The 14,759-nt window shown below is 36.5% G+C and overlaps 1 protein-coding gene across 1 annotated transcript in view; it reads left to right on the forward strand.

The window, feature by feature from the left end:
• Positions 1–14,759, forward strand: part of CPNE8 (copine 8) — a 260,899-nt gene that overhangs the window by 167,347 nt on the left and 78,793 nt on the right. Inside the window, exon 11 of the mRNA XM_043887094.1 lies at positions 5,014–5,089. Coding sequence (XP_043743029.1) covers positions 5,014–5,089 — 76 coding nt within the window. The remainder of the gene's footprint in view (positions 1–5,013; positions 5,090–14,759) is intronic.

Consider the following 14,759-nt stretch of genomic DNA (forward strand, 5'->3'; position numbering starts at 1 on the left):
CTAAGAGGGGCAAAGAAAATGTAAACTTTTTGAAATTACTTAAAATTTCAGTAAAAATAGAGATAAATGATAACTTCTACATTAAACACATTCATTTATATGTTATATATGATAATTTCTACCAGTAAAAGCAAACCAGGGGGAAAAAAATTAGTTTTTCAGAATGTGCTTACAATCTCTGTTTACTGGGGCAGTATAAGAACCATGATAGCTCTATAAATTTAAATTTAGACCAACTCATAGTTGAATCATATTTAAAAGCATATTTCTGGACTTTCTAAAGGAAACTAACTTTTCTGTCAGGACTTAAGGAAATTACAAGGATAAAAAAGACTTAATTTTATTGAAATTTTAAGAATAAAGCAAGGGTAGTGTTATGGCATGAGTAAAAACATTCCTAAATGCTGAAAAGTTATGTTAAAGTCAAAAGTTTTTTCTGGAAGAAAAGTAAAGAAATAAAAGCAAAATCAAGGACAACTGGTACATTGTTAGCTGGACTTTTGTGATGATCTTGGGAAATCAAAATTCTCATGATGCATTTTACCTACAATTATGGAATTAATGTCTTGACTTCAGTCACCTCGGGAAAAAAAAAACACTGCTGGTCTTCTCCTAAAGTAAAAATAATATAAATTATTCTTAAATGTAGCTATTGAGAAATTGTGGTGCACTTTTGCTTAATTAACAAGGAACCTTATTAAAGAAAAAAGAAGGAACCTTATCCCCCATTTAGATAGCAAACATGTTGTCAGTCTGGATCTGTCTTATGCTTCATCTTGTCATCTAACACATCTCAACATCTACTACATGGTAGATACATAGTAGATGCTTAATAGATATTTCCTGAGGAAATTAAAAAAAAAAGGCACTCTTAAAAATGTGTACCTCAATAACTGAAGATATAAATAGAGATCTTATAACACTGGCTTCCAAATATCAATTCATAAGCCTGTTACATCTTCAGATATTATTTTGACTAAAGCTTCTTTAAGACATAGGTATCTAGAGTCATATTACTTAAAAATCAGAAAAAAATGTATTTTAATAATGACTGTATAGGAATTATATGCCTTTCACAGAAAAAATTCAAATGAATTATCTAGGTTTATTTTCAGAACAGTAAATAGGCATTGCCTCCAATTTTTAGATGAATACATGAAGATCCCAAAGTGACTTATTCAAGACAACATGATGATAGAGAAAAGGATAAGATAGATTCAGTATGTATTTGCTGTTTGTACATATATGCAATATTAATTTAATGATTGCAAGGAAAATAGTCATCATCCATTGTGCCTAAAGCAGGATGACCTTCAGGAAAACCATTGGAAATGCCTAGAAAAGGCAATATTCTGTCTCTTTTTTTATATCTTTTGTGTGATAATGTGGGTGCATTTTTATGGGAAAATAACAGTTATCAGCATTACCCTCAGAGAGAATTGTTTCAAAGGAGTAGAGTAGGAGTGGCTAATATGCTCAACACTTGTCCCATTCTTTTGTACTAAAGGTAATTCATGTGAAGCAAAATTGTTAATATTACTGGTAAGGTAAGATTACAGCATGATTGTGACATTGACTTGAATATATTTGCAACATTCAATAATGCCCATTGGTTACCAGACACTGAAGCAGATGCTGAGAATATGGAGATGAAATTAACATCTTTCTTTTTCTTTTTATTTATTTGGCTGTGTTGGGATCTTTGATCTTCATTGTGGCATCTTGAATCTTTTTTTTAGTTGCAACATGTGGGATCTTTAGTTGTGACACTGGAATCTTTGTGGCATGTGTGATCTAGTTCCCCACCCAGGGATCGAGCCAGGGCCTCCTACACTGGGAACAGAAATTCTTAGCTACAAGACCACCAGGGAAAGTCACTCAGCTTTCTTAACTTTGAGTATGTTATAAAAACTAAAAGGGGAGATATATAAACAACAGCTATTATACAATATAGGAAGTGTGATGATAGAATTGTTTTTAAAAACAAAGAGAAAGCACACAAAGGAGGAGAGATTTCTTAGAGGAGATCACAGTTAAGCAGTAGTGTAAAAGGTAAGTGAAAGATGTCAAAAATGGGAAAGATGGGCACTTTGTTAAGTAGGGACTGTCTTACAGGTTTCAGATGTAAATATAAATATGCAAAATACTCCTTTCCACTATTAATAGAGTATAGAAATACTTATAATGTTCAAATTTTATTCAAAAATTCAATCAGTTTACTCTAGGCATTTTGAGAGCTGACTTACTACCTATAATATTAATCAATTTGTTCTCAATATCTGTTTATTTCTTCAGATTTTAAATAATATATTTCAATTATAAAAAAATTTGAAAAAAAAAACTAGAAATGTAAATGGACACAAATCAGATCAACCACCGTGGAGGAAACTTTATTTTGTAAATGCAGAGAGCTTTGAGACTTATAACCCAGAATAATTATTTTAGTTAGAACCAAACTAACAAGAGATATCATAGCAGTATTATCTAATCTCAAGGAAATTGTTGGTTGTAACTTATTAGCAGAGTACTTTTCATCATATTCCTCTGTGTAGTGAGAATTGTTTCAATATTTTTGTATTGACAACTGTGAACAGATAAAATATTAAAATACTTTCTTTTAATCTTAGTAAAATCTAGTATAATTGACAATAAGGGAAAAGATGAGAGTAAATCAGTGAAGAGCACCTTCAATACTTTCTTTAAAGTATTTATTTATGATTTAATATACAGTATTTGAATTACAGAAGTTCACAAAGGAAACTAAATATTTTCATTCATTTCAAGAGATCTGTAACAAAACTGACCTGGAAATTATTCACTTATGCACCTAGATTCTGGAGATGTATTTTTGAGACAAATCACCTTATGTCTACGCCTGGTTATAATATTGCTATTGCCACTCACTACCTTGTGTTTATGACTAGTGTGGTGAGCTCTGGTATATGAAGCTTGTCCACACTTAACCAATATAAAAGTATTGTGTTTGAAGTACTTTAATAGAACCTTTTCTTGGTGACCATTACTTAAGATATCAAAACAGACATAGCAATGAAGAGAATAGATTCTAAGCAGAGTCTCAGAGATTTCTATAAAGATATCATGGTTATAAGCTTGCACTTCTGAAAGTCAAAGAGATTTATTTTATTTATAAGAAATATGTAGCATGAAATTACAGTTTTGTAATTTCCCCCATATAAATTGAAAGAGTGAATGCTGGGAGTTTTGGATTCACAAATACAAATATATTTTAATTATAGCCTTCAATCCTCTTTTCATTTACTAATTTCATGTGTGTATATCTGCTTTTAAAACTTAACTGTAGAAGAGGTCAAGGTGATACTGGGATAAAGAGAAATGCCCTATATAGATTACTGTCATAAATGTACAAGATCTTTAAAATATGGGAGAACTGGGAAACTGGATATCTAAATGAGTTGTATCTTACATCTTAATTTTTAAAAATTTATTGCAGAAACACTACTTATGACCACTAGCTTTTTTCTTTGAAATCCCAACTTTAGAAATCAGCTGTGGTTGGCTAGCCACAATTTGCTTATTGCTTGTTACTGGTTATCAGATCCATGGATTTTAGTGACTCAGAGCTAAGCATAAACCTGCCTGGAGTTTTGGGGGAAATATCTGTTTTTATGGTAACACCTCATGTTTGCAAGCAAATGGGCCGAGCTTAAATTCCATCATACAAGTAACAACAGCAATACCCCTTTTTGTTATACTAATTCAGCTCCTACAATCTTTGATCTTCCTCCTCTAATGTATTACATTTCAGCATTGCACCAAATACCAGCATTTTATGTTTATGTCTCAGTGTGTGTTCTGTGTGTTCAACCTAGTCTTGACCATAAAATTAGTGTGTGTGTGTGTTAGCTGCTCAGTTGTGTCTGACTCTTTGCAACCTTACAAATCCTCTCTAATCTGCTGAATGCATAACACTTGTTTTACAATTGCATAAATCAAGCTCAATAATTACATTGTTAAGTATTTTATAGTGAAAACAAACATATGCTTTCTCAATCTTTACCCTTCCATGTCTAAATTGAGAAGGCACTTGTAGAAGTTTACTTTCTGAGAAGGCAGTGGCGATTGCTTTATGGTAAAGTCCAGAATAACCATGTTTGGTATTATCAATGTACTTTAGAATTATTAGTATAAAGCTTAGTGACTAATTTCTGTCGGGATAGTGTGTAATTTCCTCAGTTCTGTCTTGTCACAACAAAAACTTGAAGTGATGGACCAGTGTTACAGCTCAGTTTTATTTAGAAAGTAAAAGAAAATACATCCTCAAGGTGTGAGGACAAGCCAACCCAAAAGATAAAAAGATAAAAGAGGGGCCTAGCCTAATTTTGGCTCCTCTTTTTATATGTTTTTTCTTATTCCCCTGGCCTGCCCTATGTAAATTGGGCTAGCCAGGAGTCCTGTTTGTTTTACCTGAGCTCCTCACTCTGGTCCTCGGACCTTCCTTCCATTTTTGCGGGCTATTCCCTTCCTTGTCTTTTAGCCACCGCCATTCTGGACTCATTTTTCCTATTCTACCTACCTAACATTCCATGTCAACGTGGGATTCCCTTTTAAAAATAGTGATCTATTACATACTGGTCATTGGAAGGTTTGAAGATTTTGTATATTTGTGATTGTAATAAGTATGGTAATAAATTTTGTGTGTCTTAAAATTTCATCCTAGTTAATAATTAATCATTAGGATAGCCTAGATGAAATGCTTTTGAAATATGAGTTATTGACACTAATAAACCTTTGAAATATTAACATTGAAATATTAACATTGGTGGGATAAATGAAATATTTTTGAATACTAACAAAATGTAATTGGGGGTATACATAACAAAGTGTCAGTGTGTTTTAAATTATCATATTATTATTATTTTCATAGTAATATCAAGAATTGTTTCATGATAAGAATATATATTTAAAGTTTTAGTATATAATTAACAACTGTCTGAAAGCTAATACTATATGTATTTTTCTCCTTAATTATAGTCATGATTTCATTGGAGAATTTACAACAAGCTATAGGGAACTTTCTAGAGGGCAATCACAGTTCAATGTATATGAGGTAAGAGGAATTTTACTCTATTTTTTTCTGGACTAAGTACATTTACGCTTTTAAAATATAGATTTTTACAAAAGATAATTGCCAAATGTTACCAATATAAATAAGAATCTTTAAACTTATTGAGAAGATTGGTTTGTGAGATTAAATAATATTTCTCTTCAAATCATATGGTCATTTGAATCTACTTTGTTGATTTAAAATTCTTGCCTATGAAACATTTTCTTATTTAAAAAACATCTCATATGGATATAAGTTTATTTTTCCTTAAGCTTCAGCCTTTATGTTTTGCCTTCCTACTAACATTCTGCTCAATCCTTATTTTTAATTAATTTTTTATTGAAAGATAATTGCTTTACAGAACTTTGTTGTTTTCTGTCGAACCTCAACATGAAGCAGCCATAGGTGTACATATATCCGCTCCCTTCTGAACCTCCCTCCCATCTCCCTCCCCATCCCACCCCTCTAGGTTGACACAGAGCCCCTGTTTGAGTTTCCTGAGCCACACAGCAAATCCCCGTTGGCTGACTATTTTACATATGGTAATATAAGTTACCATGTTACTCTTTCCATATATCTCACCCTCTCCCCGTGTCCATAAGTCTATTCTCTATGTCTCTTTCTCCATTGTTGCCCTGTAAATAAATTCTTCAGTACGATTTTTCTAGATTCCATATATATGCATTAGAACACAATATTTATCTTTCTATTTCTGACTTACTTCACTCTGTATAATAGGTTCTAGGCTCATCCACCTCATTAGAACTGACTCAAATGGGTTCCTTTTTATGGCTGGGTAATATTCCATTGTGTATGTGTATCACAACTTCTTTATCCATTCGTCTGTCGATGGATATCTAGGTTGCTTCCATGTTCTAGCTATTGTAAATAGTGCTGCAATGAACAATGGGATACATGTGTCTTCTTCAATTTTGGTTTCCTTAGAGTATATGCTTAGGAGTGGGATTGCTGGGTCCTATGGTGGTTTTGAGTTTGAGTTTGAGTAAACTCCAGGTGTTGGTGATGGACAGGGAGGCCTGGCATGCTGTGATTCATGGGGTCGCAAAGAGTTGGACACGACTGAGCAACTATACTGAACTGAACTGAATGGTGGTTTTATTCCTAGCTTTTTAAGGAATCTCCACACTATCTTCCTCAGTGGTTGTATCAATTTCCATTCCCATAAGAGCATTCCCTTTTCTCCACACCCTCTCCAGCATTTGTTGTTTGAAGACTTTTTGATGATGGCCATTCTGACCAGGGGGAGGTGATATCTCATTGTAGTTTTGATTTGTATTTCTCTAATAATGAGCAACGTTGAGCATCTTAGGTCTGAAGTGAGTTTCTTGTAGACAGCATATATGTGGGTCTTGTTTTTGTATCCATTCAGCCAGTCTGTGTCTTTTGGTTGAAACATTTAATCCATTTACATTTAAAGTAATTATTGATATGTATGTTCCTATTGCCATTTTCTTAATTGTTTGGGGTTGATTTTGTAGATCTTTTTCCTTCTCTTGTATTTCTTGACTGTATGTCTCTCTAACATTTCTTGTAAAGCTGGTTTGGTGGCACTGAATTCACTTAACTTTTGCTTATCTGAAAAGCTTTTTAGTTCTCCATCAGTTTTGAATAAGATCCTTGCCAGGTACAGTAACCTTGGCCGTAGATTTTTTCCTTTCAGTACTTTAAATATATCCTGCCATTCACTTCTGGCCTGCAGAGTTTCTGCTGAAAGATCAGCTATTAAGCGTATAGGGTTTCCCTTGTATGTCACTTGTTGTTTCTCCCTTCCTGCTTTTAATGTTCTTTCTTTGTGTTTAGTCTTTGTTTTTTTTATTACTGTGTGTCTTGGCCTGTTTCTCCTTAGGTTTATCCTATATGGGACTATTTGTGCCTCTTGGGCTTGATTGATTATTTCCTTTTCCATGTTGAGGAAATTTTCAACTATAATTTCTTCAGAAATTTTCTCATACCCTTTCTTTTCCTCTTCTTCTTTTGGGACCCCTATAATTTGAATGTTGGTGCATTTGATATTGTCCCAGAGGTCTCTGAGACTGTCCTCAGTTCTGTTCATTCTTTTTACTTTATTCTGCTCTTCAGAAGTTATTGCCACTGTTTTATCTTCCAGCTCACTGATTTGTTCTTCTGCTTCAGATATTCTGCTATTGATTCCTGGTTGATCGTGTGGATTTAATCTGCAGTTTGTACATCTGGTGGGAAGGTTTTGGGCCTTCTTCCTTAGCCACACTGCCCCTGGGTTTCATTTGTGGTTTTATTTCCACTTCTACATGTAGGTCATCTACTGGGATTTGCTCCTGAGGCTGCCCTGGAGCGCTTCGGTTTGCCCCTGTGAGGGCCAGGTGTGGAGGTGGTGCAGCTGCTTGGGATTCAGGGGTCCTGGCAGCACCAGGTACTCAGGGGAGTTGGTGGCTAGGGCAGTAGGAAATATAGTGCTCTAGAGGGGTATGGCAACCAGTATTGGCCAACACAATTCCAGGATTCTTGCCTGGAGAACCGCCTCCCCGATGGAGAAGGCTGGCAGGACACAGTCTACAGGGTTGCAAAGCGTCGGACATGACCGAAGCAACCCTGTGTGCATTTTTTTGCAGCTGCTTGGCTTGCGGGGACCCTGGTGGTGCCAAGTGTGCAGGGACATGGGCTGCCTCTGCCGCAGGAGTCATGGCCCTATCAGAGTCTTTTTTTATGAGCCTCTTGTAGTTGGCGATTAGAAGGCCTCTTTGGCCAGTCTTTCTCCATAGCTCTGCCTGTTCAGGCACTTAGAGGACTCCCTCTGTTGTTTGGTGCATCAGGTACATAGAGGGACCCCCCTGGCTGGGGTCCTACCCTGTAGATCAGCACGAGAGGCACTTAAAGGGCACGCTGGGTGGGGTCCTACGCTGTAGTCTGCATATCGATCACTTAAAGGAGCATCCTGGGTGGGGTCCTACGCTGTGGTTCAGTGCATCAGGTGTTTGATGGGCCAGCCCCTCTATGATTCAGCTGCTGATGCTGTTGTGTGGGGAGAGGCTATGGTGATGGCTCCACCCCCTACACATGACTCAGCAGTATCGCCTTGCTTCCATGGCTGTTGGCATTCCTCCACTGGCATTTCCCATGACAATCTCCTCCCTCACATCCCCTCACAGTCTCTCCACAGTCAACAGCCGCCCTTTCCTTGGGATTGCGCCACAATCCCTAAACTCCAGCTCCCAGCCACTGCGCCTTCCAGGGGACCAGCATCCCTGTCCGGGGTATGTATGGCTGTGGCAAGGACTGTCTGTGTCTCATCCCATTTAGGCTGCCACAGATCAGCTGTTTCACTCTCAGCCTTGAATGTCTCTCCTCTGACTCAGACAATTGCCTTGATGTGAGGATCGGACCCCTGCTTCAGTACTCCCACCCACCGAGGACAGGTCCAGTTCTACTAACACTCCTTTTTTTCCCCTAGTCTCTTCATTCTACTGGATTTTGCATGGTTCTATATATTCTTTTCCACTGTCAGCTACTCCTGTCCCCTCTCAGCTGGTGTTCTGCATGCACTTCTGTGTCTGAAGGTGTATTCCTGATGCATCCATGGAGAGAGATGTACTCCACATCCACCTACTCCTCCTCCATCTTGTTCTCACTCTCCTCAACCCTTTTTTAATAAAAAGAGAAAAATATGCATTTTACTTGTGTCAGCATGGTGTTACATAATAAGTTGTTTTTTTGCTTAGTGTGTTTGAACATCTTAACTGTTGTTTAGATGAAGACTGAAGGAAATGAAAAAGTATGATTCAGTCATTAAAGAAATCCAAGTTATCAAAGCAAACACATTAGTTATTTCTGACTTAAACCTACCTTGCCAGTTAAGCACCACATATTTGTTGAGCATAAGATATGTTCTAGCACTATTAATCCTTGAAGTTTGTCATCTGTTACATTTTCTGTAATAATTTAAATTTAATATACATCAATAGTAAAGGAGAATATCTCAGTACTTAGTCAATAATGATAACTATTTTCCTCCAACCTGACACTAAACTAAAATTGACCTCCTTTAAGTGGAGAAATCTCCTCCTGTTGCCTTACTAGGCTAAAGCAGTTGTATTTCACACATTCATTCATTTATTAGTTTATGAATAAGATATTTATCACATGGCTTCTATATTCTGCACTCCATATTAGACCAAAAGGATGGAGAGATAAATGAAAACTTCACTGTCTAATAGGAGAAACAAACACATAAAATATGTTTATATTACCTTGATAGGTGCTATATATAGCTAGCAGACAATGAGATATCTAGAGGGGAGTGCAGCAAATTTATCCCAAGAAACCTTCCCAGGCAAAGACAAAGTTGGAGTAATGGAGCAATTTTTCTATCTGCATCTTTCAGAAACCCATATTAAGGCTTAAAATAGATAGTGAAATTAGTATGACAGGTTGTACTTATATAGATATCTGTTCTTTCTGCATATCCTTAAGGTTGAAGAGGAACAACCCAAGCATATTAGTACAAAAGGTACTGCCTGTGTTCAGTAATAATGCTCCAGAGATCAATTACATTGAATTTCCTTATCTTTAAAATGTCTTCTTCTCTTTGGATCTCGCTGATCCAACAAAGTTTGCTTAATGACATTGGTGTCACATCTAATGACAAAGAAGCTTAGTAACAATTGTTCCTTATTAAATACCCTGCATGAATATTTGTGCCATAATTTCAGATAACAATGTGTTCTTATTCCTTATGTTATCAATAGAAGAGATTAGTCTGAAGAATATCTGAAAGAACTTTGTATGTTATATATAATATATATATAGATCTTGGTCCTATATACATTGGAAACTTCATTTTTTGCACACATGTAAGGAGATTCAGTTTGGTGAGGCAACTAGAGAAATTTTCAATCATTATTCTCTCAAATATTCTTTTGCCTCTTTCTCCCTTTTCCTTCTGGTACTCCCAGTACTTTCTATCTATCTATGTATCTACCTATCTACATATGTTTTTATGTTTGATCATATCCCACACGTCTCATATGATTTGTTCTTATTTTTTATTTTTGTTTCTTGCACTAGAAAAATCTCAGTTGACTTCAAGATTACTCATTATTTCTTCTGCCAACTCAAATGTTCTATTAAGCCTCTCTAGCAAATTTTTCATTTGTTACTATACTTTTAAAGTTGAGAATTTCTATTTGGTTCTTTTTAATAGTTTTGATCTTACTGATTTTTCTATATGGTGAAACGTTATTTCATAGTTTATTTCACACTTTATTTCTTCTTTATTTTTTAAATATATTAATAGTGACTGATTTGAAAAATTTATTAAATAAATTCCATATCTATAAGTTACCAAGGATATAGTCTATTAATTGCTTTTTTCTATGTATGGAGCATACTTTCTTGTTTCTTTGCATATCTTATAATTTTGGTTGTTGTTGAATGCTGGAAATTTTTAAAAATATAATATAGTTACACTGGAAATCAGATCCTCTGCTTTTTCCAGGGTTTGCTATTGTTGCTGTTTACGGGCATAGTGACTTTCTTAAAATAATTCTGTAAAGGCTCTTTTCCTTTTCTGTGTGGGTCACTGCAGTCTGTGCCTTGTTAACTAGTGGTCAACACGTAATTTGACCGAGATTTGTGTATGTTGGTGCACTTCTTATATGTTCCAAGTGTAATAGTCTGCCTTGGCTTTCACTTGATGCTTAAACAGAGACTCAGAGTCAGCCATAGATGATGAATTATGGTTTCCTCAAGGTCTTCCTTGGCCATTCACACAGTTCTACAGAAGCACATGGCCTTCTAGATCCCCAGTAATATGCCTGAGCTTTTAAAAGCCCTCCTATTTGACACTGGATCAAGATGGTGGGAGAGTAGGATATGGAGCTCATTTTCTCCTGTAAATACATAAAAAATACACCTGCAAATGGAAGAGTTCTCATAGAACATCTATTGAACATGAGCAGAAGACCTCTGACTTCCAAAAAGGCAAGAAAATCTCTGGGCAGGGCAAAAGAAAAAAGTTTAAAAAAAAAAAAAAAAAGAGAGGGGGAGAAAGGAATAAGGATGGGACATGTGTCCTTGGGAGGGAGCTGTGAAAGGAAAATTTTTCTGCATGAAGGGAAGTCCGTTCACTGGCAGGCAGGTCCACAGGGACAGAGGGAGCTTTGGAGACTCAGAGGAGAGCATAGTAACTGGTTCACTGAGGCCAAAGCAGAGAGACTTGCACAGTCCGTGCTGCCCAGCACTCCCAAGCGTGAGGTACTCATCACTGAGGTAGTGAGGGGCTTGAGCTTTGGAGGTCAGACCCAAGGAAGAGGACTGGGGTTGGCTGCATGGAGATAGCCTGAGGGGGCTAGGGTGTGGTGTGAGAGGAGGCCTGGGCCCAGCAGGGAGGGAGGGCAATATTGTTGGGCAGGGGTGGGAGGAGAGGGGTGGGCCCAGCACAGGAGCTTCTTTCTCTGCACTCACTCTGAGGTGGCAAGGCACCACCAAAATAAGCTCCAGGGGTAGGTACAAGCCACTGCTATCATCTCAGACTCCAGAGGAAGTATCAGACTGCTGGTGAGGCTCTGTGACCAGGAGCCAACCACTGCTTCTGTTTTTCTGGGAGCCTGCTTGAGCTGTCTACCTGCACACCCCTTATCAAGGGGATAATGGCCAGCACATGCTAAGCAAAGACATAGCAAGCCTCCAAACCAAAATAGCCTTCATACCAAAAAAATACTAAACCATTCAAGCTACACAGAGAATCATCTGCATATAAATAGCCCTTTAAGACTACAGTAGATGATTGTTTCTGCTAAACTCACAAGAGAAATATAAGCAAAATGACAAAGTAGAGGAACCACTCTCAGTTAATAGACCAAGAGAATTCCCCCAAAGGAACAAACAGTGAAACAGACCATTTGAATCTAATAGACACTTAGTTCCAAATGGAGGTAATGAAAATACTGAAGAAATTAAGAAAGGATATGGACAGAAATGCAGATTACAGTAAAAAAGGACTAGAAACTATAAGGAGGAGCCAAGAAAAGTCAGAAAATTTATTTGCTGAAATGAAAACTGAGCTGAAAGCAAAATGAATAATGCAGAAGAAAGAATAAGTGATATGAAAGATAGAATAATGGTCAGTAACAAATCAGAATAGCAGACAGAAAGCCAAATTGGGGGGAAAAAATTGAAAGCAATATGAGACCTATGGGAAAATATAAAGTGTGCCACTCTACACATAATCAGGGTTCTAGAAGGAGAAGAAAGAGAAAGGACTGAAAATGTATTTGAAAAAATTGTGGCTGAAAACTTTACAAATGTAATCATGGAAACATATATTCAGATACAGGAAGCACAGAGGGTTCTAAACAAGATGAACCCAAACAGACCTACACCAAGACATGTTAAAATGGCAAACATTAAAGAGAAGATTCTAAGGGCAACAAGAGAAGAACAAGGAGTTCATTACAAGGAAATTCCCAGAAGGCTATCAGCTGATTTCTCTACAGAAACAGGGCAGACCAGAAGGGAGTGGCAGAATATATTTAAAAGTCTTGAAAGGGAAAATCTGCAACCTAGAATACTCTATCCAAAAGTTTGTCATTTAGAAAAGGCAGAGAAACAAAGAATTTCTCAGACAAGTAAAAGCTAAAAAAAATATGGCAACAATAAATCTATCCTACAATAAATATTGAAACATCTCCTCTAAGTGGAAAAGAAGCAAGAAGATATAGGAAGAAGAAAATCATAATTTGAAACTAAATCACTTAAATTAACCAGTACACAGATCAGAGATAGAGGTGGAAAAAAATATATTTTTGAAATCAATGATAAACACAAGGAACAGCAAAAGGATAAAGATGAAGGGGTAAAAAATGACATCAAAATCATAAAATATAAGGAAGAAGTAAGAAAATGCAGATTCTTTTTTTTTACAGTGTGTTTGAGCCTATATTGCTGTCAGATATAGGAAGGTGTTAACATACTTGAAAAACAGGGAAACCACAAATCAAAAACATACAATAGATTCACAAAAAATCAAGAGAACACAAGCATAAAATAAATCATCAAACCACAAAAAGAAAGAAATAAGGAAAAAACAAAAAATCAATCAGAAAACAAGGTTTAATATGTCAATAAATATTTGCTTATCAATAAATGGGCAAAGTAATATTATTGTTGTTGTTTAGTTACTAATTCATGATGAACTCTTTGCCACCCCATGGACTGTAGCCTGCCACACGCCTCTGTCCATGTGGTTTCCCAGACAAAATTTTTGAGTTGGTTGCCATGTCTTTCTCCAGGAGATCTTCCCAACCCAAGGATAGAAACCACATCTCCTGCATTGCAGGCAGATTCTTTACCACTGAGTAGACTCCCTTCTTATTCACAGTCTCAATAAAATGTTTTGTTTTTATTAATATTTATTGATGTATCAGTTCAGTCTCTCAGTCGTGTCTGACTCTTTGTGACCCCATGGACTGTGGCAGTCTTCCTTGTTCATCACACCAACTCCCAGAGCTTACTCAAACTCATCCATCGAGTCAGTTATGCCATCCAACCATAGTTCCTTTCAAATGTTGTTAGTTTCTTGCTATAAAACAAAGTAAATCAATCATACAAATACATTTCTCCACTCTTTTAGATTTCCTTCTGATTTAAATCACAATAGAACAATGAGTAGAGATCCCTGTGCTAAACAGGAAATTCTCATTAGTCTATTTTATACATAGTAGTGTAGATATTTCAGCCCCAGTTTCCCAATTCATCCATCCCCTCTTCCTCCCTTGGTAACCATATCTTTGATCTCTACATCTGTAACTCTATTTTTGCTTTGCAAATAAGTTCATCTCTACCATTTTTTTGAGATTCCACATATAAGCCATATCATGCGATATTTGTTTTTCTCTTTTGGCTTACTACACACTCTGTATGACAACCTCTAGCTGCATCCATGTCTCTGCAAAAGACACTCTTTCATTCCTTTTTATGTTTGAGTAATATCCCATTATGGACTTCCCTGGTGGCTCAGCAGTAAAGAATCTCCCTGCAAGGAAGGAGGGACAGTTCCAATCCTTGGGTCAGGAAGATCCTCTGGAGAAGAAAATGGCAACCCACTTGAGAATTCTTGCCTGGGCAATCCCATGGTCAGAGGAACCTGGTAAGCTACAGTGCATGAGGTCACAAAAGAGCCAGGCACAACGAGATTACAACGAGATTACAATATGCTGTCTATAAAAGACCCGCTTAAGGGAAAAATACACACATAGATTGAAGGTCAGGGGATGGAATGCTTGTATATTTTGGAGATTAATCATTTATCAGTTGCTTCCTTTGCAGTTATTTTCTCCCATTCTGAGGGTTCTTTCCACCTTCTGCATAATTTCCTTTGCTGTGCAAAAGCTTTTAAGTTTAATTATGATCCATTTGTTTACTTTTGTTTTCATTTCCATTACTCTCGGAAGTAGGTCAAGAAAGATTTTGCTGTGATTTATGTCATAGCGTGTTCTATTTATATTTTCCTCTAAAAGTTTCATAGTTTCTGACCTTACATTTAGGTATTTATTCCATTTTGAGTTTCTTTTTATGTATGCTGTATCTTATTCTTATACATGTAGCTGTCCAGTATACCCAGCACCATTTATTGAAGAGGCTATCTTTTCTCTAGTGTATACTCTTGCCTCCTTTGTCA

Source organism: Cervus elaphus, chromosome 3 (genome assembly GCF_910594005.1).
Source record: "Cervus elaphus chromosome 3, mCerEla1.1, whole genome shotgun sequence".
NCBI lineage: Eukaryota > Metazoa > Chordata > Mammalia > Artiodactyla > Cervidae > Cervus > Cervus elaphus.